Here is a 24,754-nt window from a genome sequence, read left to right as displayed (position 1 = left end):
TTGGGGACTTTAGGCAGATACCAGAAAGTTAAGTCAAAAATAAACCCAAAGCAGAAAAAAAAATCCCAAAAAAAAAGGCAATTTTTCTCCAAAATGTTATTTAAAATGGTAAATCTATGTCATTCCCCAGAAGAGTCCACTACTTCTATATGGAGTCCTCCAAATAATGCTAGTTTCCCACGAATACGGCCATTGTGGGGAGATGAGCACTCTGGTGGCCACTGCGTTGGGCCCCTGCACATCTGATGTTTCTCCAGCAAAAAAATAAAAACAAAAATGGAAATGAAACCTTGCGGTCCTTCTGACTGAGGCTCTAGAAGCCCCAGGAAGGATAGTGCTTGGCGGGGAGGTGTTGACTCCACATAAGGGTGGTCTGTGGAAGTTCAAGAGGCACATTGGCCAGTGGTGCCACCAGTCACCATGGTCTCAGTGGATCTTGGCCGGCACTCAGCCCCGCCGGGTCTGAACATGGAAAGGCATATACATCATTCTGTTTATGAAAGCTCAGCTCTCCTTGCAAGTATCCTCAAGGAGAGCAGCAAAACTATCTATTAAAGCTATATTTTTCTCAAGTGCAGTCCCCTTCTTTATAACCAAGTAATTAAAGCAAACCATTCCTCAGTCCTTCTGCTCTCCCCTGCCCCTACGCCCTCCCCCAAGTACACACTCTAAATCCCCATCCCTCCTCTGTCCACCCCACCCACCCCACTGGTCCAGCCCCAACCCACTCTGATGTCCCTTCCCACCCCCCACCCTCCACCCATCACCTCGCTGAGCCCCAGGCCTTGAGACCCTGCTGCCTAGACTGTAGAGCTGGCCAAAGCTGAGAACAGCAGACAAAGGAGCAATTGTGGGAACTGACACTCAAGGCCTCCGGCGTTGGTTCAGCCCTTGGAGATGCTGGCAGGGCTGGTCTTCTCACAGGGCACCCCGTCCATCTCAAAATGGCAAAGCACGGGACGTCACTGCCTGCAGACGGCTCAGTGGGGCTGCTGCTACTGTGAAGCAGTGGGCACTGGAGAAAGGGGCTTTCTCCAGGAAGGGAATGTGACACAAGTGAAAACCCTGGGCCACAGAAATTAGGCAACATCTGGCGTCAAATCTTATCTTTAAAATCCCTAATTCCTTCCCAAAAGGGAACTGAAATGGAAAAAGAAAGAAGAAAGGGCGAGTGAGAAAGACGGGGAGGGAGGGAAGGAGGGAGAGAGGGTGGGAGAAAGTCTGGTTTGCAATTCTAGTTTGCGGTAGAAAGTGTAGTTATGAAATGGCAACTTTACGCAGAAATGAATCTGAGGGTTTGATCCCAGGCTCATTTTTAAATCCCAGTTTCAGGGAACAGGGTGCTGAACAGGAGGCTCTGGTGGGCGCCGGCCCTAAAAGCCTTCCACAGACAGCGTGTGGTTGAGCGCGTAGGTGTCGCTATCTTCTTCCTCCAAAAGCAGCTTGTCGATGGTCAGGGAACCGATGGCTCTCCTGGGGTCCTCGGCGTCCGGGAGGACTGGCTCGGGAATGGAGATCGGGAGCTGGACAAACTGGGGCCCAGGCAGAGCTGGGGCTGGAGGCTGGTACTGCAGGGTGGAGGTGGGCAGCGTGGACAGCGGCTGAGGCCACGGGAAGTAGGTGAGGGGGGCCTGGTGCTCGGGCCCCTCCAGCGGGGGCCCCACGGTGGGCGCGGCAGCACTCCTCGTCTGTGATGGGGAAGACACAGGGTGGTTAGCAGCCCCGGGTACCCACTGCTCACCTCGGTTCTTGTGGGGATCTCTGTTTGCCTCACCTTAGCCCTGTCCTCCCATCTCATTCCAGAGGGCTCTGCCTTCCCCTGCACAAAGTCTCCCCCAAGGGAGAAGCCAGACAAACTTCCACATCCCTTTCCCTGTCACTCACTAGGTATATGCCCTCTCATACTTCCCCACCTGAAGCCTCTGTTTTCTGATCTGTAAAACAGATTACCCAAAGGACTGACATCACCAGGCTGAGCGAAGAACAGATGCTTTTCCAGATTTCACTGAATATAAAATGCACCCAGATTTCAGAGATATCAAAATATCTGTGCAGGGGTGACATACATCTTAAAATCAATGATAAAACAGCATATTAAACAATAAGCCCATCACACAGCATAGCAGCTGTATTGCCAAGTGGCCACTACTGTGCCTAGACACAAAGACCGTCCTGGCTCCACACAGCAGGTTTGGGATTCTGAGGACCCCTTGAGCTCAGCTCCACTAGCCTCCCATTACCTCATCCTCTGCTGCTGCTTAGCTGGGCCTCCTGTGCCCTTTCCAGAGACCTCGAAAGGTCAGAGCCATTCTCCCAGGCACTCTGTAAACAGTATCTTTCACCTGCATGGCAGCCATCCTACAAATCCCAGCTCAAGCTGCCAAAACCAGGGCCTGGATACCACTGATAAGGAAGGAGGTAGGAGAAGACTGTCTTTGCATGGAATGATGTGTGTGTGAGAGGCCAAAACCTCCCCCATCACCCTCTGTCCCCTGCCACATTTCCTCCAGTGGCCACTGTGTCTTGAGAACAAACTATTAGAGTCATTAGTACTGTGTGTTCAGTCATGTCCAACTCTTTGTGGCCAACCAGGCTCCTCTGTCCATGGAATTATCCAGGCAAGAATAATGAAGCAGATTCCCATTTCCTACTCCAAGGGATCTTCCCTACCTGGGGATCAAACCCACGTCTCTTGTGTCTCCTGCATTGGCAGGCGGAGGGAAGAGCTTATTTCACTCTTCTGGGACCTTGCTGCAATGCATATTCTGGTACAGGAGGTCTGATCAGACCTGGATTCTGCATGTCTAATAGGATCCCAGGTGATGCCAATGCAGCTGGTTCAAGGACCACAGTTTGAGTAGCAAGGCTTTAGGGTATTTTTCTATAGAATAATAGAGCTGGAAAGGGTCTCAGAGGACTTTCAGCCTCCCAACAAAGCCTTATCACTTCTAGTATTTAAAAAATCCAAATGGAAATCCTACATAAACCTGGGCATTTCAACTCCCACCGCAGGTATCTTGGCTCAGGGATAGAATTACATCAACCCATCATACAGGTCTTATCTCCTGCAGATCAGGAGTGGAAATTGTTAGCTCTAACCAGCTTTGATGAGTTAATTTACAAAATGGCAAGACAAATAAATTATTTCTTAATAAATATGGTTTGTTTGATACACAGAACTTTTCAAAGCAAGAGGTGGGATTGATGAAAAGGATAAATAATGAAAGGAATTCCTAGTCCTGAAATGGTTGGGAACCACTGTGTCCACCACTCCCCACCCCAACCCCAGGCCTCCGATATTGAAATGAGCTGCCTGGGAAGGGTATTGAATGAACTGCTTCCCATCCACCATCACTCAGGTCCTACCACTGGTTTGCTGAGCAGCAGGGTGGGCGTGGAGGGGGAGGGTCCTGCAACCCAGGCCTGGATGGTGCTTGAAGGGGAGGAGCTTCAGGATGACACTGGACCTTGAGGTAAACAGATGGGCTTGGGGGACCAAAGCAAGCTCCATCATCATGGGTGTGCTCTGCAGTGACTCATGAGAGCCCCGCTCTGCCTCCCACAGCCTCCCTTGGACTGGTGCTGGATATGGCTGTAACCACTGGTCTTTTCCCCTCTGAACACCTGGGGGCTTCCCATTCCTTTGGTTAAACAGGCAGCATTCACATAAAACTATTTCTCTTCCTTCCTACATTCCTAGGGGAGCAAACCCTTCCCTATCCAGCACTTGAAGATAGCACTTGGTTAATGCTGTTGGTCAACTTTGAGGCAATCATAATAACTCGTATCTATTGAGTGCTTTCTGTATTCTGGAAAGGCTGAGCTCAGGAAGTGTTCTAAGCAGCCTAAGTGCATCAGGCCATCACTCATGACATCAACCCTTTCATTAGTATTCCCATTTTACAGATGAGAACACTGAGATTCAGACCATTAAATCACTGTGCTTGGGGTCACATAGCTAGTGAATGAAGGGGCAGAGTGTCAGATGATCTGACACCAGAGGTGGAACTCAAAAAATTACCCTGCAGGTGGGTCTCTCTCCATCAAAAGTAGTTTTCTGAAAAGTTGTGTCATGTGTTGCTCAGCCTAGAGATTCTCTGAAAAATCCCATTATTGGGTGAATAATCACCCCCTAAATCATCTGAGTAGAAAGGAAAGGCTGGCTCTGGCAAGAGACTCCATGCAAACATCACCCGGTTCCCCATTCAGGAAAAACTGAGACCCATCCCTGAGACTCAGCATATCTGAGGCAGCAGGGGAGATAGGGCAGACCAGCAGGCAGGTGGCCTCCCTGGACCATTCAGCCAATAATGGGGTTTGTAAGAAAATTCATAGGCTGAGCAACATGTGATACAACTTTTGAGAAAACCATACTTTTGGTGGAGTGAGAACCACCTACAGGGTAGTTTTTTGAGTTCTGCCTCTAATGTCAGATCGCCTTAAGCCCTGCTCTGGAGGACAGGGTGGGCTTAGATGACCTGATTATCCTGGGCAACAAGAGCAAGGAAGGTCAGGGGCAGGAAATCAGCCCAGGTTCTACAAGGGCGCCATCCGCGTAAATGCCTTCCTGTGACGTACCGTGACGTTGGTGATGAGCGGCTGGGAGGCGTAGGTCAGCACCGAGGAGGGCCCCACGACCGTGTAGCTGGGGCACACAGGCTGCACGTACATGTCAGCCGAGTAGGGGCAGCTGACAGCCTCGTGGGACACGTACTCCGTGTAGGGCGTCCAAGGGGCCAGGGGCTGGAGGGCGGCCGGGGCGGGCTGCGAGAGCCAGCCCGCACACAGGGCCCCCTCCTCCGTCACTGTGGAGGCAGAGACCTCCATGTCAAGGCAGGAAGGACCTGTGGGAAGGAGGAAGTTACAGAGCTGCACGTGACGCACAGACGAGGGGCTGGGAGGAGGCCGGGGCCGCCGGGAGCTCTTACCCACTGTGGTGTAGGTCGCCAGGGGCTGGTGGGGCAGCACCACCTAGAGGGGGGAAGGAAGATGGGGTGCAGGGTTCAGCCACCTCCAGCGAGCCGTCTGCAGGAAGCTCGCCCAGAGGGTCCCAGGGCAGGAGAGGAGTGGGTGGAGGGCAAGAACCCCCCTCGTTGGAACAAGCACCTGCACGATCCAGCCAGCACCACTTATACTTGCCAGGGAGTGGGTGTTTCCGTTGAGCAAGAAGGCTGTGCACTTAGGGAATCAGTCTCACCCTGTCCCAGGGGGACCCTCAAATCCTATCAGGATGTGTGAGACACCTGCTGCTCAAGTGGGATTCCTCACCCCACTTCAAGTGACTCAACTTCTTCTGCCCTGGGCCGATCTCCAGCAGCCACACCTCTGCGATGTGTGGTCCTGATGCCCTCACTGAGGAGCCCATGGAGCAAGGACATACACCCCGCCTGACCCCCTTGGACCACTCCCCACTCCCTACACACACACAGACACACACACACACTCCGATCACAGCAGCCCCCTCACCGCCGTCGGTGTCACCGATGCCCCACTGCTGGCATGGCCCCGTTTCCTCCGCAGCAGCTCCTTCACCGGCTCCTTCACACGCACGCCCTGGTACGGCCGGGGTGGGGCCGGGGCTTGCTCTGGAGCTGTGGCTGCAAAGAGAGCATCACTGGTACTCGTCTCCCTGTGCAGACAGCCCCCAGCCCAAGGTGCCCGCTCTCCTCCAGGGTCTGCCTGCTCACCTAAGCTGTGCTTGAAGGTGCGGGACTACACGTGACTTCCTAGGACATTCCTCCCAGGGTTAGCACCGCTCCTGCCCCAAACCTTCTAGGCTCCCCTCCACCCAGAAGATTCAAGCTCGAGCACTGCAGCGTGAGCTCAACCCAATTCCCCAACCTTTTTGTACACTAAACACCACGTGGAGCCTGGTGGTGGCCAGAAGCTCTGTCTAGACTCCTCCTCTCCACCTTCTATGAAGGTCTCCCCTCCTCATCTCTACCAGTGGTCTCCCAGGGTCAGGAGTCCCTCTCATTTTTCTTAACCTCTTGAGATTCTTCCTGACCCAAGACTACTACTATGACCCTCCTAGCTGACCACCGGGGCCCACAGACTTTGCTTCATCCTACAACCTCCTCAACACTTCCAGACAGGTTAGAATTCATCATAGGGGGCAGCAGAGGATGGCATAAGAGCAGGGACTCTGAGTCAGATGCCACAGGCCTCAAAACTTGCCTCTGACACTTTCTAGCTGTGTGATCCTGGGTGAGTCACAGCCACATCTCTCTGTGCCTCTTAACTGGCAATTTCTTATCAAAGGAGTATCGTTAAGGAGTCCCTGACACAGTCAATGGGAAGCATAATACAGGCTTCCCAGGTGTCGCAGTGGAAAGAATCCACCTGCCAATGCAGGAGACACAAGAGACGCAGGTTCAATCCCCGGGGCCAGGAGCTGCCCTGGAGAAGGAAATGGCAACCCCCTTCAGTATTCTTGCCTGAAAAACTCCATGGACAGAGGAGCCTGGCAGGTTATATAGTCCATGGGGCTGCAAAGAGTCAGATACGACTAAGAGACTGAGCACACACACACAGACACAGAATACATGCTTAGTATAAAATCAGAGACAGAATTAGGGGCTTCCCTGGTGGCTCAAATGGTTAAGAATCTGCCTGCAATGCAGGAGACCCAGGTTCGATCCCAGGGTCGGGAAAAAGCCCTGGAGAAGGGAATGGCAACCCACTTCAGTGTTCTTGCCTGAAGAATTCTATGGTCAGAGGAGCCTCGGTAGGCTACAGCCCATGGTGTTACTAAGAGTTGGACATGACTGAGCAACTGAACACTTTCACTTTCACAGAATTCAAATACAAGCATTCAAATAAATCTGTAGTCTGCTATGTAATAATTAGTAATCCCTTTTTAGCTATAAATTTCTTATGCCCCTAGCTAGACTATAAACTTCCCAAGCTGAAATAGTATACCTTATTTCTCCATATCTTCCCAAGTAGCATGTCCATAATAAACTTAATAAGTTATTGATTGATTAATTGGTTGGATGGTTTCTCATCCAACTCATTGTGCTGCCAACTCATTTTCCCTTCACCTTTCCTGGACATTCAGAACGGGCTGCAGTGAGTGCTTCCTGGGTTTTCTGTGGCCCCCAGGGCAAATAACCAAAGGTCACCCATATGCCTGGGGCCAGAGAGTATCCAGCTTCATCTCTCAGAGAAGGTTCCCTCTGCCTTTTGTCATCAAGGCCAGGAAACTGAAGCACCATGGGCTGGAACACGGGGCTTTCCCCGACCAGGAGAGCAAGTCCAAAGCATCTATGGCTGGCAGTGACAGTCTGCCCTTCCAGATGGAAGCCTGGCGCCTTGGACCCCTGGAGGTCAGACCTGGGTCAGCCCAGAAAGGCAAGCAGCACTGGGCCTTCAGCTCACATGGTATCACTGATAAGGGCCCAGGGACCTGGGCTCTGAATCAAAAGCGCGGGAGCCCAGATATCTATTAAACCCGGATCCGCAGTGCTGCTTTAACCGAACTTTGCTCAGCAAATACACAGCTGATAACACCCCAAGCCTGACCAGCACCAGACCTCCATCCCTGCTCCAGACACAACATAGCCAGGCCTGGAAGCCCAGGCAGAGAAGCAGGGGAAAGAGGGAAGGGGTGTCCAAGAGCTGCAGGAATACATACAAGTCAGAGGACCCCAGACTCAGATACATTCACAGGGGCTTCCTAACCTGGCCAAGTAAGCTGAAGTGACTGGGGAGTGATACAAAACACAGATGCCCAGACCCTGCTCCCGAACAGTCTGATTCTGGGTGTTTGATGTGGGCTTCCAAATCCGTATTTATAAATATCACTCAGGTGATTCTGAAGCTCTGCTGGGATTAGAATCACTGCTAATTCATCCCTGATTTCCCTTTAACATCCCAATAAGAGATTAAAATTATCTTCTTTCTAACATCCCCTGTCATAACAAGGGATCCTTACTGATATTCACTTATTCTTTCAAATATTTCTGGATGCTGGGAACACAGCACTGAGCAAGACAGATGTGGCCACTGCCCACACGCATCTTGCAGTCTAGTGGGACAGGTGAATGATAAAGCAGTTATAACTTGTGAAATTCAGGCTGAAGCAGGAGTGTGTAGCAGAGAAAGCCAGCCTGGGACCTGCATCCTGGGACCCCTGTGCACCATCACCTTTGTTTAAGCAGCAGTGACCACAGACTTAAGAGCCTAAGATACCTGGGCTATTAGTTTCTGGTGGAAAGGTCTCAGTTGACTTACATCCCGAGCCTCAATTTCCTCATCTGTAGAATGGGGCTAATAGTTCCTGTCTCACATGGTTCTTGCGAGGATTAACTGAAATAATACATGGGAAGCTTCCAAAGCCACGTCCAGCATGTGGTCAATGTTCAACACATGTTATTATCCTTCCTCCTCCCCATCCACATCCACCTTCCTCTCTAGAGTGCTACTGTCAGAAAGCTCTTCCTTCTACTCGACCTGCCTCATGGTGACAAGCAGTGTTTTCCCGTGTGTTACTTTCTAATGAAACTCACAATTCATGATCTATTTAAAGCTTTCTCATGGACAGAATGAGGATCATAATGGTTTGTATTTGGTAAAGTAACTTGAGAATTACATGTAAATGCTTAGAATAGAGCTTACACTGAGACAGCGTTAAATAAATGTGAGCTAATACCATCATTCAGAGAAGGCAATGGCACCCCACTCCAGTACTCTTGCCTGGAAAATCCCATGGACGGAGGAGCCTGGTGGGCTGCAGTCCATGGGGTCGCTAAGAGTCGGACACGACTGAGTGACTTCACTTTCACTTTTCCCTTTCATGCACTGGAGAAGGAAATGGCAATCCAGTCCAGTGTTCTTGCCTGGAGAATCCCAGGGATGGGGGAGCCTGGTGGGCTGCCGTCTATGGGGTCGCACAGAGTCGGACACGACTGAAGCGACTTAGCAGCAGCAGCAATACCATCACTGATATTTGTACAGGGTCCCCTCTCAGCAACTGAAGACAGATCCCAGATGCCCTATAGAGTGGGAACAAACATTCCATTCCTTCAGCTATTTCTTTTTTTGGATTCCAAGAAAGAGTGAGAACATTAGAATAATTTATTGCAAACTAAATTAACACAATAGAAGTGGGGAAAATAATAGGCAGAAAGCAGCAGGCACTGGCTGGTGATTTTTTTAAAATAGCCAAACTTTATTATTAATGTTTGAATTGCCATATGTTGATTGTGATTTCCTCCCATAGTATCAAACATTGGTGTATAAATAAAAATTAAACCTAGATTTGCAAAGAGCTTTGTGTTAAGACAGCCATAAAAAGCAGCCACTGTGAACCCATGTTCTGATTGCCTTTGTGCTTCTTCTCAGTGATCAACAACTCACTGAGGACAGGGCTCATGAATTTTAACCTCTCTCTGAAGTACTTCAAGATGTGGTAAAATAGGAATATTGTTCGTGTTTGTCTCCTCTGAGCAGAGCTAGTTTGTTTCCGTTTGTAGTTGGTGACGACCTCTACAACTGATTAAGAGTGATTCCCATGCTGTTTCCTTCAGCTACTTCTTAATGATGTGTTTTGAATCCCTCTAACCTTTCTTCTGTCTGCATCACTCCAGCACAAGTTCTGCCACTTCCCCTTATGAAGATGCCAGCAGTGACCGCAGGCCCCAGGTGTGGCCTGACATGGGGTGGGGGCAGGGGGGCTGCCCTCCCGCACTCTGACCTCCCATTCTCAGGGTTACTCACAGCTCCAGCAGACTGGTTCACACCCATATCACTCAACCTACACTGGTCTCTGGTTGAGTTTCTAGCTATTCTTAGGCAGACAGTGCGGCCTGAGGCCTTGTGCATTCGGGAGAAACTTGAGGGATAGAGTTATTTGGGGGTCTGATCACGGTGGTCACACTCTTCATTCAGCTGGGGCATAAGAAAGGTGCAATCTCCCACGCACACACCTCAGACAGGTGTACCGTTCAGCCCCCGCTGATCTGCTGATACATTTCTTGGGAAGGGCCAGGGGGACTCCGGATCCCACTGCCTCCCCGGAAATGGACACGGGGACCGCCAGGCTGCAAAGCAGCCACCTGGGCACTTTCCGCTTCCTGGCAAGTGAGAGCTTCCTGCCTCCTGTTGGTTTTGAGTCAATGAACAAAGAGGGCTTGGGGAGCTGCTGTGAGCAGAGGTCATCACACTCTGAGGTCTGGACTTCCTCGGAACCCACAATGTCAACAGGTGTGCCCTGGGACAACACCATCTGGAGAGCAGTTTCGAGGTCCCCACCTTTTCCAGTCATGAAACTCCCACAGCTCCCAAGGACCTCCTGGCTGTCCACCCAGGAGTCCCCAAGCACTGCTAAGGAATTCTGTCACTGCTGTCAGGGGAGCAGGCAAGAGGGAGGGTGCTTCTGACAGTGTCTTTGCAAAGTGCCCGTGAAATATCAGAATCCGAAGCCTCAAGACAATTCCCACAGGACCCCAATGGCCCAAGTGTATTTGCAAGGTGGAAAACCTGCAGTTGGCATCTTTCACACCAACCTTTGTGAAGCAGCAATACCCATCTATAATTCCACAGTAAACTCTGGACTCCCTACTGCCACTAGCATGAGAAATGAGCCCACAAACAGAAATTTGGAAGAGGAAAATAAGTTTGTCTGAAGTCATGATTGTTTTGCCTTGGGTCCTCTGGATCCCTCAATAAAATAACTAAAGAAAAAATTTAAGATTATCAAAATAATTTCCTCAGATAATAAGACTAAATAAAAGAAGAGCCAAGGAATGTAGAACTGGAGATGAAAATAACACACGAGCAGAGATGAAAGTCTAATTTCCCAAAGCGGAGTTGACCAGAGATTTTCACAGCCCCCAATCGAATTGCAGGTACAGGTAAGACTCTCAAAACCTAAGTTTTCTCACCATTTATCCTGTGGTTTGAAGACCCTTTACGTCTCTTGAGGGTATCCACGTGTCCAGCACTGAGAAAACTCTTTCCACCTAAACATAAGCCTCTTGACTCTCATGGGGAATCTCCAGTTTTAGTCTGAGAAGTTCAGCCATATTATCTTTCCACCACTACAAGTGAGTAGGCAATGTTGTTTGGGAGAAAAACAAAACTCATTTACAGAAAAACCTATGAATTAGGCCCCACTGAGGGCTTCCCTTTTCCAAAATGAGCAACGAAAAAATCTGAAGGTATAAAAAGTCAGCAGAGGCTATTTCAGTTCCCCCTGCCACATACCCGGACATGCTCCACATCACAAAAATAAGAGTCCTGCAGCTGCTGTTCCACTGGAAAGCACAGACCATGACAGAGTCAAGCCCAAGGGTCACCTGAGAGGGCACTCTGGCTGCATGTGGGCCCTGGGCTTGCTTTGCACCAAGCTTCGGGAACATAGGATTCTACTGATTTAAATAAACATGGCCCTTGTTTCCTTGATGAGGTATAATAAACATCACCAAGGAAACATGCAAAATTGCCAGCACTTGTTTATTTAATGACCCCATGCAAACCATGTTCACGCCACAGTAAGAAAGCTACAACTAAAGAGGTAGGTCCCAGTGAAGCCAACACCCAGGCATCTCCTGGGGCAGCTTTAAGAGAGCCCTCTTCAGGCAGGAGGTACCTAGAACAGCCCCCAAGATATTCTTGAAAGAATGCTCTTCTCCCAGCCATTGTCCGGTCACAGATCTCCCATGAGCCAACAGGGCCAGGCCGTGAGCTGAACCCCAGTCGGGACCGCTGCTGTAAGAGATTCAGGGTGAGCCTACATGTCCATCATCAGGGAACCAGAAAGGGGAACCCATCCCACCCATCTTGACAATCTCTCATTGATAGTGCTTCCCATTTACAACTGACTGGTTGAAACTCGAGGATGCAGCCACATGAGGCCATTTTGAACGACAAAAATTTTCTGGCCCAAAAGGACACATAACCCAGTATTGATCACTCCAAAATAACCACAGTACATATTACGCTCTTTTGCTGATGAATCTTTAATAATATTTCAAAACATAAAAAAGGACCCACTAAGGAGAAACACAATAATTTTTTTTCTTTATTTATAGCAAAACCAAAACCAAATAATTGGACAACAGGCATTCAAGGCATTCAAAGCCTAGGGCTAACCTAGCTTCTAACTAAAAACAAAGTCATAAAGGTTGCTGACACTTTTCACTTTAATGAAAAGAAGCTTATTTGTGTTCTTGACCTAAGATAGTTGAGGACTCCCGGGAAAGCTTAACTCAATTCAGATAAAGGATTATTCATATCCTTAACTGAACACTACTGCAAGTGTTGTTGATGAAGGTCTGAGTCATATTTTTAAATTTGTTCTTTGCATTCAAGGACAATGGCTGATTTTTTTTTCTAACTAGAAGAAAGAACTTGGGCTTTGGCCAAAGATTGGACTTGACATGCTATAGAATGGTTTTCCCACCCAGTTTATACTAGACTGTAGTTTACTTTTCTCTTTTAACATCTGCTAACAAAGAGATCACATATGCATGTAAATGTAGGCTTTCTATTCACTAATGTCTGGACTGAGAAAGACCCTGGAGCCAGGAAACAGCAACATGTCACTCACATACTTTAGCAATCTACATAACAGGGCCGAGGAGAAACACAGATGGACAACAAAGGTGGCTTTACAGGTGTACACAAGATGCGGGACAGTGAACCCTCAATTGAATTAGGATTTGATTGAAGGCAGTTGGTCGCCAAACAGGAGTGAGTCTTCATGTATAGACTAGGGTGTCTCCATCAGGAGATCTCAAATACGGAAGCTGAGCCCATGTTCTCTGGTCCAGTTGCAGAGGGGAAGGGAAAGGTCAGTATTCCCGCCCCCCCACCCCCAAACCTCCTGTGTCTCCATTCTAAGAGGCATATTCCCAAGAGCCCCCACAGAGCTCATTGAGCAACCATAGGCAGGTCATTGAAAATGCATAAAGAGGTCCACAGTCACTTAAGATGACTTACACTTGGGGTGACTATAGAGTCCCAGATCCAAGGGGTCTAGAGGCCAAGTAATCCGTATTTGAAGGAAGCTAAATTCAGCACTGAATGGACACCCACAGTGATTAGACTCCTCCCAAATTCCCAGGTGGTACTAGTGGTAAAGAATCTGCCTGCCAATGCAGGAGACTTAAGAGACACAGGTTCAATCCCTGGGTCTAGAAGATCCCCTGGGGGGAGCATGGCAACCCACTTCAGTACTCCTGCCTGGAGAATCCCATAGACAGAGAAGCCTGGCGGGCTACAATCCATAGGGTTGCAAAGAGTAAAACATGACCGAAGCGACGTAGCACACCCACACCTGAATTATGTTAAGCTTAAGTAGAGAGCCCTACTACCCAGAGCCCCCTCTCATTCACCAAGCTCCTGTCTGAACATTCTACTCAGCAGACTCAGAACTCCCTGAATCCCAAAAGTTGTGGATGAGCCACCCATGACCTTGGGTGGAGTCAGCCACATGACCTCTAGTGTCAGAACCTTCTGACTCTTTTCTCAGAGGCTCTACTGCTGAGGTGTACCTCCCCGAGAGTGCTCAGCATCTCTCACCCAGCCGTCCACCCTCCTCCAATCTTCCTGCAGATCAAGTAGAGCATGGAAGGCTCTTGGATTCTGCTCTTGACTCCCAGAGACAGTGTCAGTGTGAGGCCTTTGTTTTTGGAGACTCAGGTATGTTGAGTGCAGGGCTCCCAAAGGTCTGTGTGTTTCCTGCTCATGATCTTAACTCCCAGGAGCTCAGAAATCACCACTCTCACCTTTGCATGATGTCCCGTGGCTCACAGAGAATTTGACACAAATGCTTTCACCACAACTTCTGAAATAGACAGGGAAGTCTTCCTCTCACCCTCCTTTTCACGGATGAGGAAAGTGATGCTCAAGAGATGTTCAGTGACTTGCCCATGGACTGCACTTGTAAACAGCAGTGTCATCAACTAAACCCAGGACCTCTAATTCCAAGTGCAGTCCACTTCTGCCTCACATTCTGCCTCCTCCCAGACCAGGGAAAATCTCATTTACTCCTCTGGGTGACATTGGAGCTTGGTGTCAAATGGTCCCCTGCTCAGTTCTAACCTTCCTCCCTCCGGGCTGGGAGTCTGGGCCTGCACCACTCCCTCGACTGCCAGTTCCCGCAAGAAACGACATCTCCCAGCTGAGGAGGGAGAGAGAAGTCCATGAGAAGCTTACCGGCAGCCTGCTCACATGAGGAGTGGCGAGAACTGAGACCCACACAATTCCCCGCAAAGTTTTATTTTTGGTATTTTCGACTGAAATGACAGCGGATAGGTTCACCTGAGAAACCAGCTGCATCTGCCCGCCTTTTACAGAAACTGGGGTCACCAGAGCAGAAAGGGCTCCCGTCTCACATACCGTGTCTCAGGGTGCCAAGGAGACCCCTGGAAGAGGGCTCTTTAAACAGGGCAGAGCAAACCACGTCCCTGCCATCATGGAGCTTACCATCTAGGCCGGCAGAGTATGTAGACCTCATCAGATCATAGCACAAGCAAACCTAGAATTACAAACTGGGACAGAGCTGCATCTGCCTCACAGTTGAAGTGTTCTGGGCTTGTTTGGCTCGTTTTCACCTCAACTTGGTTCGGTCAGGCTTGAATGAGCAGCAAGTTGGGGGCCCCTGTCTCCAGGGGCTGTATGAAGAGGAGCGTGTTCGAGCACAACTGTTCTGTCTCCAGTACGGTTCTGGGGTTGGGCTCAGCCCACACCATACATGGAAGCCTGACTCCAGATAGAATAAAGTAGCCCCAGGCAATCAGGATCCTTCCTCAGCCTAGGGACCCTGGAAGAACCCCAAAGATGTTTCACTTATCCTGTCCTGGCAGATTAGTCCCCTGGGGGAAGACCCAGACCTAGAAACTCAGATTCCAAGATGGAAACCAGCTGGCTTCAGGAGTTCCAGACAGTCTCAGATCTAACTTTCTGACAGTCCTATCTGCAGGAAGCCTTTTGAGTCTTCACAACAACTCTCAGTGAAGTTAGAGACCACCTCTTTCTAACGGTGGACTCATATCATTTAGGAAGGGAAGAAACACCTAACGCAACCCTAAAATCTTTGGCACTGAAAAGCAGTGCGGTATTATTTGGAACTCAAGCAGATCTAGTGTAGAATGTCTACTATACAGCTTATCACTGTGTGACCCTTGACAAATAATGTAAACTGTGTGCATCTCATTTCTCCATTTGTGGCATGAAAAAATGATCTCCATCTCATGGGAATATCATGAGGATTGCATGAAATTAACCAAACACCTAGTATGTAATAGGTTTTTAAGAAATGGCTGTTTCTCCTTTGTTCTCAGCCAAAACTCTGTGGCCCTTCATCATCAAAAGAGTAGCCTTGGTACAGTGACCCTGACGTGCCCTCATCCAGCTGCATCCTAATACTGAATGTCTCCATCCTCAATATACCCAGGGCCTTCTCAACCTGCCTTCATTGTATTCCTGGGAGTCATCCCTCAGATTCTTGGACCTGATGTCCCCAGCAGCAGGATGGCCCTGTTCAGGAGACAGGGAGGGCAGTGATGCTGCAGAGAAATTGATCCAAGATCTCACATGCAAATAGAGCATGCTTAAACAGAGAAGAGACAAGAAAATCCTGGCACTGACCTCTTGTAAAGATATCAGGAGCTGAGCAGAAGATCTTTTTTAATTCCAAAGCTACCAGAGGATTAAATTTGTGGCATATTTTAGTTTTTAAGGACTACTCCAGGAAGGAGCACCTTGGAGATTTTTGAGCGGCAGACAGAGTAACATGTATGTATCTCTGAAAGGACAGGGATGCAGCCATGACTGAGGCCATTGTCACAGATACATCTTTAAAGGGCTAGAAGCCTAGGAGCACATTTCACATGTGGGATGGAAACATGGAAGTATATGACGGAGGGCTCTTTAGTGAACAGAGAGGGGAGCTTTATCACCTATTCGAACAAGACAAACTTCTGGCTGACATATTGAGTACTGCCTCAGCTTTATCTAGAGCAACAGGGATCAAAACAGGGGAGGGACCTACACTGAGAGCATTAGACCACACCCAGGGGTGACCCAACCCAGGCTTCTCACCCAAATTCTATAGCAAGGCAGGACCAGAGTTGTGGAGATGGAGCAGAGGAGACAGATACATCTTCCCTCTTTAGACTGAGACCCAAAGCCTGAAACTAGAATTGCCAGTATAATCTAGAACAGGAAAGACCTATAGTTAGAAGCTGGAGGAGGTGACATTCAGTTGTTTGTTCCTTGATTTAAGCAATATCTAGTTTGGGATTTCTAAGACCAAAGGGATTCCTATTAAAAAAAAAATTTTTTTCCTGAGACCTTCAGGTGGGGACAATTTCCTTGGAGGAAGGACTCTTTAGACCCAGCATCAGCTATATATTTGGATCAGACCCAAGTGTCCAAGACATAAGGCTCATTGTGGCCCCGGATACAGCCTACATGAGTGAAGGTAGCCCTAATAATTGACACATGATGTGACTGTAACTGCCAGTCAAAATGAGCTTTTGTTTTAAGTCTCTGGTTTACTAACTGGTAAATTTATGATGTGGGGGAAATCCCTTGTGAAGGATACTGAAGAAGTTAGAACAACAAGCTTGGGAAAGACATCACTTGGTCCAACTTTGAGGAATGTACCTCTTCCTTATTCACAAGGTAGCTACAGAGACTGAAAACATGACTTTTCATGGCTTCAAAGCTTCCTGGAGACCAATACAACAAGTTCTACAGTGACTCACTTTTCTCTAGGAGTGAGGTCCTTACCCTGGACGTATTTAAACCAAGGACCTGTCGCCAGCTATCAGGGTTCTTGCTAAGAGTAGAGGACTGGTCCAGGGCAGAATTGTCAGGCTGTGATCTGAAACTCTGGAATAGAGTAAAGGTGCCTATAAAGTGAATTTTTTGCCGAGAAAGGGAAGAAAGTAGTGGGGGGTGGATCTGGGGGTGAAGGAGCAATCAGAGCTCCAAGATCCTCCTCAAACTGCTCCATGTTAATTTTTGTATCAGAGTTCTTCAGTGATTTTGGTTGGAATAAAGGAGTTGGTGACAAAAATGTTTTAGACACCAGCATACAGAGCCTTGGGTTTCCTTCCCAATGCTAGTATTTCATGTTCTAAGATGCCTCTTCTGTCCCCAGAATCTAAGCAAGAAGTCTAATCACCATTTATTCTGGAGGAGGCACATCGGAAGCCATCTACATGCTCCACGACACCTTCCCTGATTCCATTCTCCTCTCCCTCCTGCTGAAGATAACTTATTTCATTGGTTGATTCCTCTAGCTGGAAATAATCCCATTATTGGATGGACTCAGGCTTGCATGGGATGATCAATGGATGCTTGATTTTCCTTAAATCCCCTTCTTTCTAGAGTTGGTATTGCTTTCATCCAGCATTAAAACTTGCTTCTATCTTCAACTCTCTTGCCTCCTTTTCCTTCACTTCACTATCTTCCCAGCATTTCTCAGTCCTGGAAGTCATATCAATCCTTGTACTCCTCTTCCAATTAAATGTATGATTCTTGCTAGAGAATCAAAAAGGAATTCAGCTTTTCTTAAGCATGATCAGATCCTTTCTGGTCCCAACACCTGGTCTGAGTATGATTCTGGTATGTAATTCTTTGGCTACCTGCTCTTCCCAGAAAGTGATACTAATGAAACCATTACTAAGAAAAGGAGGCAGCACATTGCTGTTTCAGTTTTCGGTATCATTTGTGCTATTTCTTGCAGACTTCAAGCTAGATTATGACACCTCAATTCCAATCTTGTGAATTTAAAAAACAAACACAAGTTTGCCAGTCAGTACAAGCCTGCCACCATTCCCCCTTATGAGGCTGGTAGGAAATTGCAAGCCCAAGTTCCAAGTTTGGTCACAGAATGGCCAGCTTCACCATCAGCCTTGACTACTAACCCCATCATGAGTTACAAGATAGGAAATATGCATCCTGCTAATTCACACAAAAAAGGCAGAACTCAGACGTCATACAGACTGTAATCTAGGCTTAGCTGCATAAATTTTGTCCTCAGAGGTAACGTGAGAGAGAACAGGAAAATAATGAGAGTTAACTAACAGCTACTGAGTGTTAACTTAATGCCAGGCTCAGTAGTAAACACTTACCACAACCCTATGAAGAACTGCATTCCAATCGTGCGTATAAGGAAATGGCAGCAGAGCAAGGTAGAGGGACTCGCCAGCATCATACAACCAGCGAGGCAGAAATCCAGGATTCAAACTCATATCTGCCTGCCCCAGGGGCTAAGCTTTAAAACCATTAAGAGGAAAGAAAGAACAGAGCTGTCACTCTCTAAATCAAAATAATCCCCTAAACCTGGCTTTCCATGCCTTATTTATACACACACACACACACACACACACACACACACACAAGTGAAGGGACACCCTGAGTTTTTAAAAGTCCAGATGGTTCAGAATGAAAGAAGCGCTGAGAAGACAAAAGCCTGGGCTCCTAGCACAAGCTTCCACACAGAGCTGCCCAGAAGACACATTGGCTCTGTTATTCTGGGGAGATTCTAGGTCCTTCCCTCCCCTTTGAATCTGCTATTGCAGTTAAAATATCTGCAAAGAGCCCAGTAAAGGAGTATAGCAGGAAAGCAAAGACTTCATTTCCTTCAAGCTGAAACACATGCACCAAAAATGAGTTTTCAAAGTGTGAACAGACATTTGCCAGCTGGTGTGCTCCACGTGCGTCATGGTCCTTTACCTAACGTGAAAGGCCTGTGCTTCTACCGAGAGCAGGCTCCTAAGCCCCATGAGTGAGACAAGAACCTTTGGTAGAGAGACAGGACAGGTGAGCAAGACAGCACTCAGGGTAAGTTACTAACTCACCTTTAAGCTTTGTTTTCTCATCTATGAAGTAGAGCTTAAAACAGAACCCACCTCATGAAGTTTTCATGAGGATTAAACGAGATAATACATTCAAGTGTGGCAAAGACTGGTGGTTGCCACACCCAGCACCTGCCCTTTCCTTCCTTGCTATCTACCCCTATGTTTTGGAGGATTGACAACGTGCCCAGCTAAACAAGGACCCTATTCTCCCTCAAAGATAGGAGTGGCCATTAGATGTCAGCAGAAGTTGTGTGTTGGTGGGGAGAGGCCATGATAGAGAAGCATGATCTTTTTGCCTTTCCCTGTTCTTCTTCTTCATGGTCTGAAACACAGATGTGATGGCTGGAGCTACAGTGCAACTAGAAAGCAAATTTGAGGACAAAGGCCACATGCCAAGGCCAGCAGACTAAAAAGACAGAAGTAGCCTGAGACTGTTGGCACTTACAGCTTCCATACAACCCTGCAGACTACTATGCACCACTTCCATGTGAGAGGAAGTATACCACTTTCCTATTTATTCAAATCCATGCATTTTCTGGTCTCTTCAATAACAGTCAAATGCAATCCAAACTGATCAAACAGGACATCTGACAGACAGCATGGCACCAGGTAAGCACTCAGCACCCCATAGCTGATGTTTACTCCGTGAAAGGATTGAACCTGCTATGCTCATAGCAATGCAATGTCCAAAAGTATATCAGAAGCCGTCAATTTCAGCCTCCAAGTCAGTAGTTTCTCAGCTTGACTGCACATTAGAATCACCTGAGATGCATTTGAAAATACGTATTTTTTCTTTTGAAAATAAGTATTTACTTTTAATAAGTACTCATGAAGACTCAGAAACTCGACTTGGAAAAGGATTTTAGTCAAGTTCAGTCCCCTTGCCTTCAGCCAAGAAAAGAGAAGTTCCATTTTATAGCTGGCCAACTTGCAGCCCAGAGTGTTTAGGTGGCATTCTCTAAGGCCCCACACCTAATTACCCAGAGACTGGAAAGTGGAATCCAAGTCTCCTTCCTGCAAGAAGAATTTTTGCCATAGCCTCATACAACTAGCGAGGGCCAGGGAGACCCGGCATGCTGCAGCCCATGGGGTCGCAAAGAGTCAGACATGACTGAACAACAGCAACAACATATAACCAAGACAAGAGGGTTTCAGAGGAGGTCTCTCCATCCCAGGCCCACTCTTATCAAGGAGTTTTTCTACAAAGATGAGAAAACCACAATGTTGTTAAGCATTTCATAAAGCTGAAAATTATGTTAATGATCCCACTTAGCAACATTAGTTGGCTAATGATCAATTAGCCAACTTTGGTTGTTTGGCTCAAAGTGAGAAATTGGTGGACAGCTTCATTTAGTGGGAAATAAGCTACTTTAGAAATAAACTAGAAGGTGAAAAACAACCTAATATCTTTACTTTGTAATGAGACTGTTTAAACACAAAAATTTATAGGACTTCTAAGTGAATTAAATGCCCAGGTATTTAGCTAATAAGTGTGGACAACCTTGATTCTTTTTTGTGTCTCACAACAGACCAGATATGCAGCTTTGAATCAGAAGGGAGCTTTCAAAACCTCTGACTCAAGAAATCTGGAGCTGTTAGAGGGGGACAAGGTTGGCCTTCTTATCTAGTTAATATAGGGAGAAGAAGTAAAGTGTCCACCTTGAAGACATCAGCTCTTCCACTGATTAATCTGTATGTTTAGCTGATGTGTGTCACTTACTTCACCTCTTCCTGTGCAGTGAATTCTTGACCATCTTTTGGATCCTAATTGTCTTTACCAACAAGAACCACCGAATCAATAGATAAACTTGGTAAGAAGCAAGGGTGTTTATTAGGCATATTACTAAATGTTGTAACAGAATAGAAATATTAGAAGCAGTCCACAGACCTAAATTACTCCTAGTCATAAGTTCATCTGAATTTACGCAGGGGAGTTCCAAATACTATATGTATATAACAAGTTTTTCTTCTCTTTAACTGTACTTTTAACTGCTCTCAAAAAGTTGGCTATTTAGAGGAACCTTGGAGTAAAGTATAGAATTCTATATTACGAAGAATTTTGAGATCTGAATTTATCTATTTGGTGAATGTCTGTTCAAGTTATCTGAAAGTAAGTATTCATGCCATAATAATTTCATAAGAAGTATACCCTGTTCTTAAGATGCCTCCTTGAGTGCTACAATGAAGGAACATCAAAGCCAAATCTATAGGACATCAAGTCAAGCAGCCAGTTCAAAGAAAAGCAGTCAAGCCATTCTTTTGTTATAATGCAGATCTTTCTCTAACACGAATAACAATTTTAAAAAGTCATTCAATTCATTCATTTTCTAACAAGTAGGGTTGAATCTACTATACACAGTTCCATCGCCTTTAAGAAGTCAACCAAGTCAAACTTTTCAGCATTGTGTAAATCATATCATCAGTTGACCGTTAGCTTTATCTCCCATGAGTGTTGTCATTGTACAAGCCCCCAGTAACTCAGAGAAATGAACACCTAAAGTCCTACCCAAATCATTTTAAACCCAAAGGTCAGAAAACCTTATTTTAAAGGGCCAGATAGTTATGTTTTTTGTAGGCTATGTGGTCTCTGGGGCACCTACTCGACTGTTTCATTGTATCAAGAACAGAAGCAACCCTAGACAATATGTAAATGAACAGACATGGCCATACCCCAATCAGTTTTTATTTACAAAAACAGGTTGTGGGACTGATTTGCCACTGAGGCCACAGTTGCAGACCTCTGTCTAATTTAGACCCTTGGAAAACTGTATGTAGGTCCTATCAATCAAAAATCTTTTGATATGCCTTTTAACTATTCTAATCAAAGTATGGAAAATGACTGGAAAAGATTTGGCATAACCCTAAATTACTCAAGACGGGAGGTGTCCCAGGAGGGATGGTGCTCTCATACCACTGTCATTAATACTCAGGAGACTTGATGACACTTTCCCTATTCTCTACTTTTGTTCTGACAAAAACCTTGTAAGGCAGGCATTAGAACCCCATTTTCCAGATTTGTAAGAATGTGAAAAGGTTAAATCATTAAGCTGCAGAGACAACTTTCAAACCCAGACCTGTCTCACCCCATCGTGCCTGCTGTTTCTACAGCACTGTTACTAGCTGGCCTTAAGAAGGGCTTCTTGCTGGGTACACGTCAGTTCTTCACATACACGTGGGACCTGCTGGACCCAGTGCAGAACATGAGGGGAGGGGGCGGCAAGTGGATCTGCAGGGAGCATGACTTCTTTGTTCAACTGACCAGTCAAGCAAATCGCAGATTCATGGCTGTGGCTTGAAGATTTCTGCCTCTGTGTGCCCACAGTTAGCAGCTGATCTGAACCAAAGCCCAACTTCACATTTAGGCTACAACCAGGGGTCACGGGCCAAGTAGGGAGGAGACAACATCTACAAAGTGAATGTTTTCTTAACCCTTTCCAGAACCCCATAATACAGTCATTTCAGCTCATGCCTCGAGGGTGTTTTCTGAAAAAAGAAAGTGCCTTTTCAGCACTCTTGGTGTCTGATTTCAAATTCTGACCTTCTATCAGGTGATTCTAAGTGGGCTGACAATGCTGCCCTGTTTTTACTAGTTTTCCCACAGGGTTTAGTCACCCAGGTACCCTCAGTGCCCTAGACGAGGGCCTCACTTGGGGTAAGGGGGTGGGTCCAGTGCCCAGGGCCTCTCCCAGTTTCCTTTAAAGTGCCAAAGAGCAATTAATAAGAATTTTGATTATGTACAGATGAACATGTAGAATCATTCACCACAGGTATTCCAAGGACGAACTTACAACGTGGTCTCCCTGGGGATGGAGTTTTGCTGCACCTGACTGACCTCCAGGGAGTGAGCAGGAAACACGCCTCTAGCATCCCCTTTAAAAAGAAACTGTTAATCTCTTAGGAGAAGTTAAAGAAGGAAAAATGCAGGGTGTAACCAAGAACGGGAAATATGGCAGCTCATGTACACAAGGAAGCAACCCATATCTCAGGCACTGAAGCAGAACCACAGCAGACAACATCATCTCAACGGCGTCTCAGCTTACTAAGGGTAGCTCTGTGGAACCGGTGGGTATCATTTTTACCCTCTTTTACATATGAGAAACCTGAGGGTTAAAAAGAAGAAAGTGACTTGCTCTGAGCAGGTAGGAACCAAGGCAGAAGTCCCTGCAGGGGCTCACATAAAACCCACAGACTGAGCTCTAAGGGTCAGGGTCAGGGCATATGGAGACTCAGGAGCTCCCAGGAGGGACATCATTGCCCACCTGCCACCATTAATGCATTTCCACAGGGCCATCTGCCTTTGCCCCCGAAGGGGAGCGTCTTGCTCCATCCTTCTTCTGGGAACAATAGCCACTATCCACACTAGAATATCCCTAGGTATCCTGGAAGGTTTCTATAATTCTTAAACCCAAATTAGAATTCACTTCTTTTCATTGAAGAAAAAAAAAAAAAAAACTGCATCTTGCCAACATCAAACAATGATGAGACTTCACAATCTCAGAAACTTTGAAATCGTTCCTTCACATTACACATTAACAAGCTCAACTCTTGGAGAATTTACACAAGAAATAAAGGAAACAATGAGCTGCTGATAAAGTGACTGTAAGCTATGTCTAAATGAAGGTATGTTTTCAGAACTTCAAGGGCTCCAATAGACTATCTTGTGTAAAAAAATAAAGCTCCCTAATTTATCTTTTTCTGTAAACCTAGGTTCTTTTGTATTAAGTTCGCTTGAGGTAGAGTGTACCTGAATTCATTAAAAGGCATGTTAAAGACCTAAGCATCTTTAAAAAGACAGAGCAAATTTTTGGTACCTCTTTCTTGAGAGCCCCAGGAAGGTTCAGCTCTCATGAGGCTATTGAGCTGACTTTGTTTTTCTGAGAAAGGAATGCTGCCGAAAAACTCTGTGTGACTTCAATTATTAATAACAGGAGTGTCTGTTCAGTCCCACATGTGGAAAATAAAGTTCACAGATGTTCCATCCAACTCCAGGGATAAACACTAGGGTTCCAGGTAAACCCACGCCCCCTTGTGCAGGAACCCAGGAGCCTTGCCACAGGAGGCGAAGAATGACGGGAGGGAAGATAGGAGAGCAGCTGAGGACAGGCTTGACAAGCCAAGTTTCCACATCCTCCCCATGCAGTCAGTGACACATTGTGACTTTGGCAGAAAGCTCAGTAACCCAGAGAGGAACGGGCCCACGGAACTGAACCACAGGCTGAAGAGTAGCTGTTTATAAAAGTAAAGCCACTCAGGTAAAGCGCTCCACTGCCTTCCCCTCCAAATTCTGTTCGGTGAATCATCAGCTGCCCTTTGTTCACCACAGTGATTCGTGTGGGAGAGAGGATGAGCTGTCCCACCTTGGAACACTCGTTCGTTCCCCTCCAACCTGGAAAATCAGCATCACTTCTGACAGGTCGGTTTCTCCACTGGGCTCCATCTCGCCCACCTCGTCCTTCTGCCGCCCTGGCTGGGGACGGGGACCCACTGCCTGTCACCCCAGCACCTCCCGGCTCAGGCTGCCTGCTGGAGCCCGGGCCCTCCCTCGCCGACACGGCTCCGGCAGCCACGGGCCAAACCACTTACGTTTCTGCCAGAGCATGGCCTGCGACAGGATGTTGCCTTTTCTCTTTGAAGCAGACAGTTTGGCTTCTTTAATGTGAGACCCGGGTGTGCTTGCCTCCAGTGGAGCCACCGCCTGCTCGGAGGCTGCTTCCTCAGCTTTTAAAGCCTGAGTTCCCGCTGCGGGGGCACCGCGTCATCACATCCTCCCACCCAGGCGCCGATGCACCTCTTCACCGGTGGGGCGCCCTCACCCGCCCGCACGCCCTCGCGGGCCCACCAGCGGCCACCCCGTCACGCTCGCTCGCGGCCCGCCGGCCGCATCTGCACGACGGCCCGGCCCGGGAGGCCGTGGGCACCGGGACGAGGCTTGC

At 47.5% G+C, this 24,754-nt stretch overlaps 1 protein-coding gene across 1 annotated transcript; it reads right to left on the bottom strand.

Annotated features, from left to right (window-relative positions):
- Positions 1–765: 765 nt before the first annotated feature.
- Positions 766–24,536, bottom strand: POU2AF1 (POU class 2 homeobox associating factor 1). Its single transcript, XM_005901543.2, has 5 exons — positions 24,405–24,536; positions 5,467–5,597; positions 4,929–4,971; positions 4,579–4,844; positions 766–1,688 (listed from the first exon to the last, which is right to left on the bottom strand). The coding sequence occupies exons 1-5, from the start codon at positions 24,418–24,420 to the stop codon at positions 1,374–1,376; spliced, it is 771 nt and encodes a 256-aa protein (XP_005901605.1). The 5' UTR covers positions 24,421–24,536; the 3' UTR covers positions 766–1,373.
- Positions 24,537–24,754: the final 218 nt, after the last annotated feature.

Source organism: Bos mutus, chromosome 15 (genome assembly GCF_027580195.1).
Source record: "Bos mutus isolate GX-2022 chromosome 15, NWIPB_WYAK_1.1, whole genome shotgun sequence".
Classification (NCBI taxonomy): Eukaryota; Metazoa; Chordata; class Mammalia; order Artiodactyla; family Bovidae; genus Bos; species Bos mutus.
Note: the sequence above shows the minus strand (reverse complement) of the source record. Positions and strands in the feature narration are given on the sequence as shown.

What these genes read in the sequence shown, in the direction of transcription:
- POU2AF1 (XM_005901543.2), bottom strand. An exon ending in GGCGACCTACACCACAGTGG is followed by an intron (nt 4,845 to 4,928) that starts GTAAGAGCTCCC and finishes TCCTTCCCACAG; the next exon opens with GTCCTTCCTGCCTTGACATG. An exon ending in CGCTCATCACCAACGTCACG is followed by an intron (nt 1,689 to 4,578) that starts GTACGTCACAGG and finishes TCCCCATCACAG; the next exon opens with ACGAGGAGTGCTGCCGCGCC.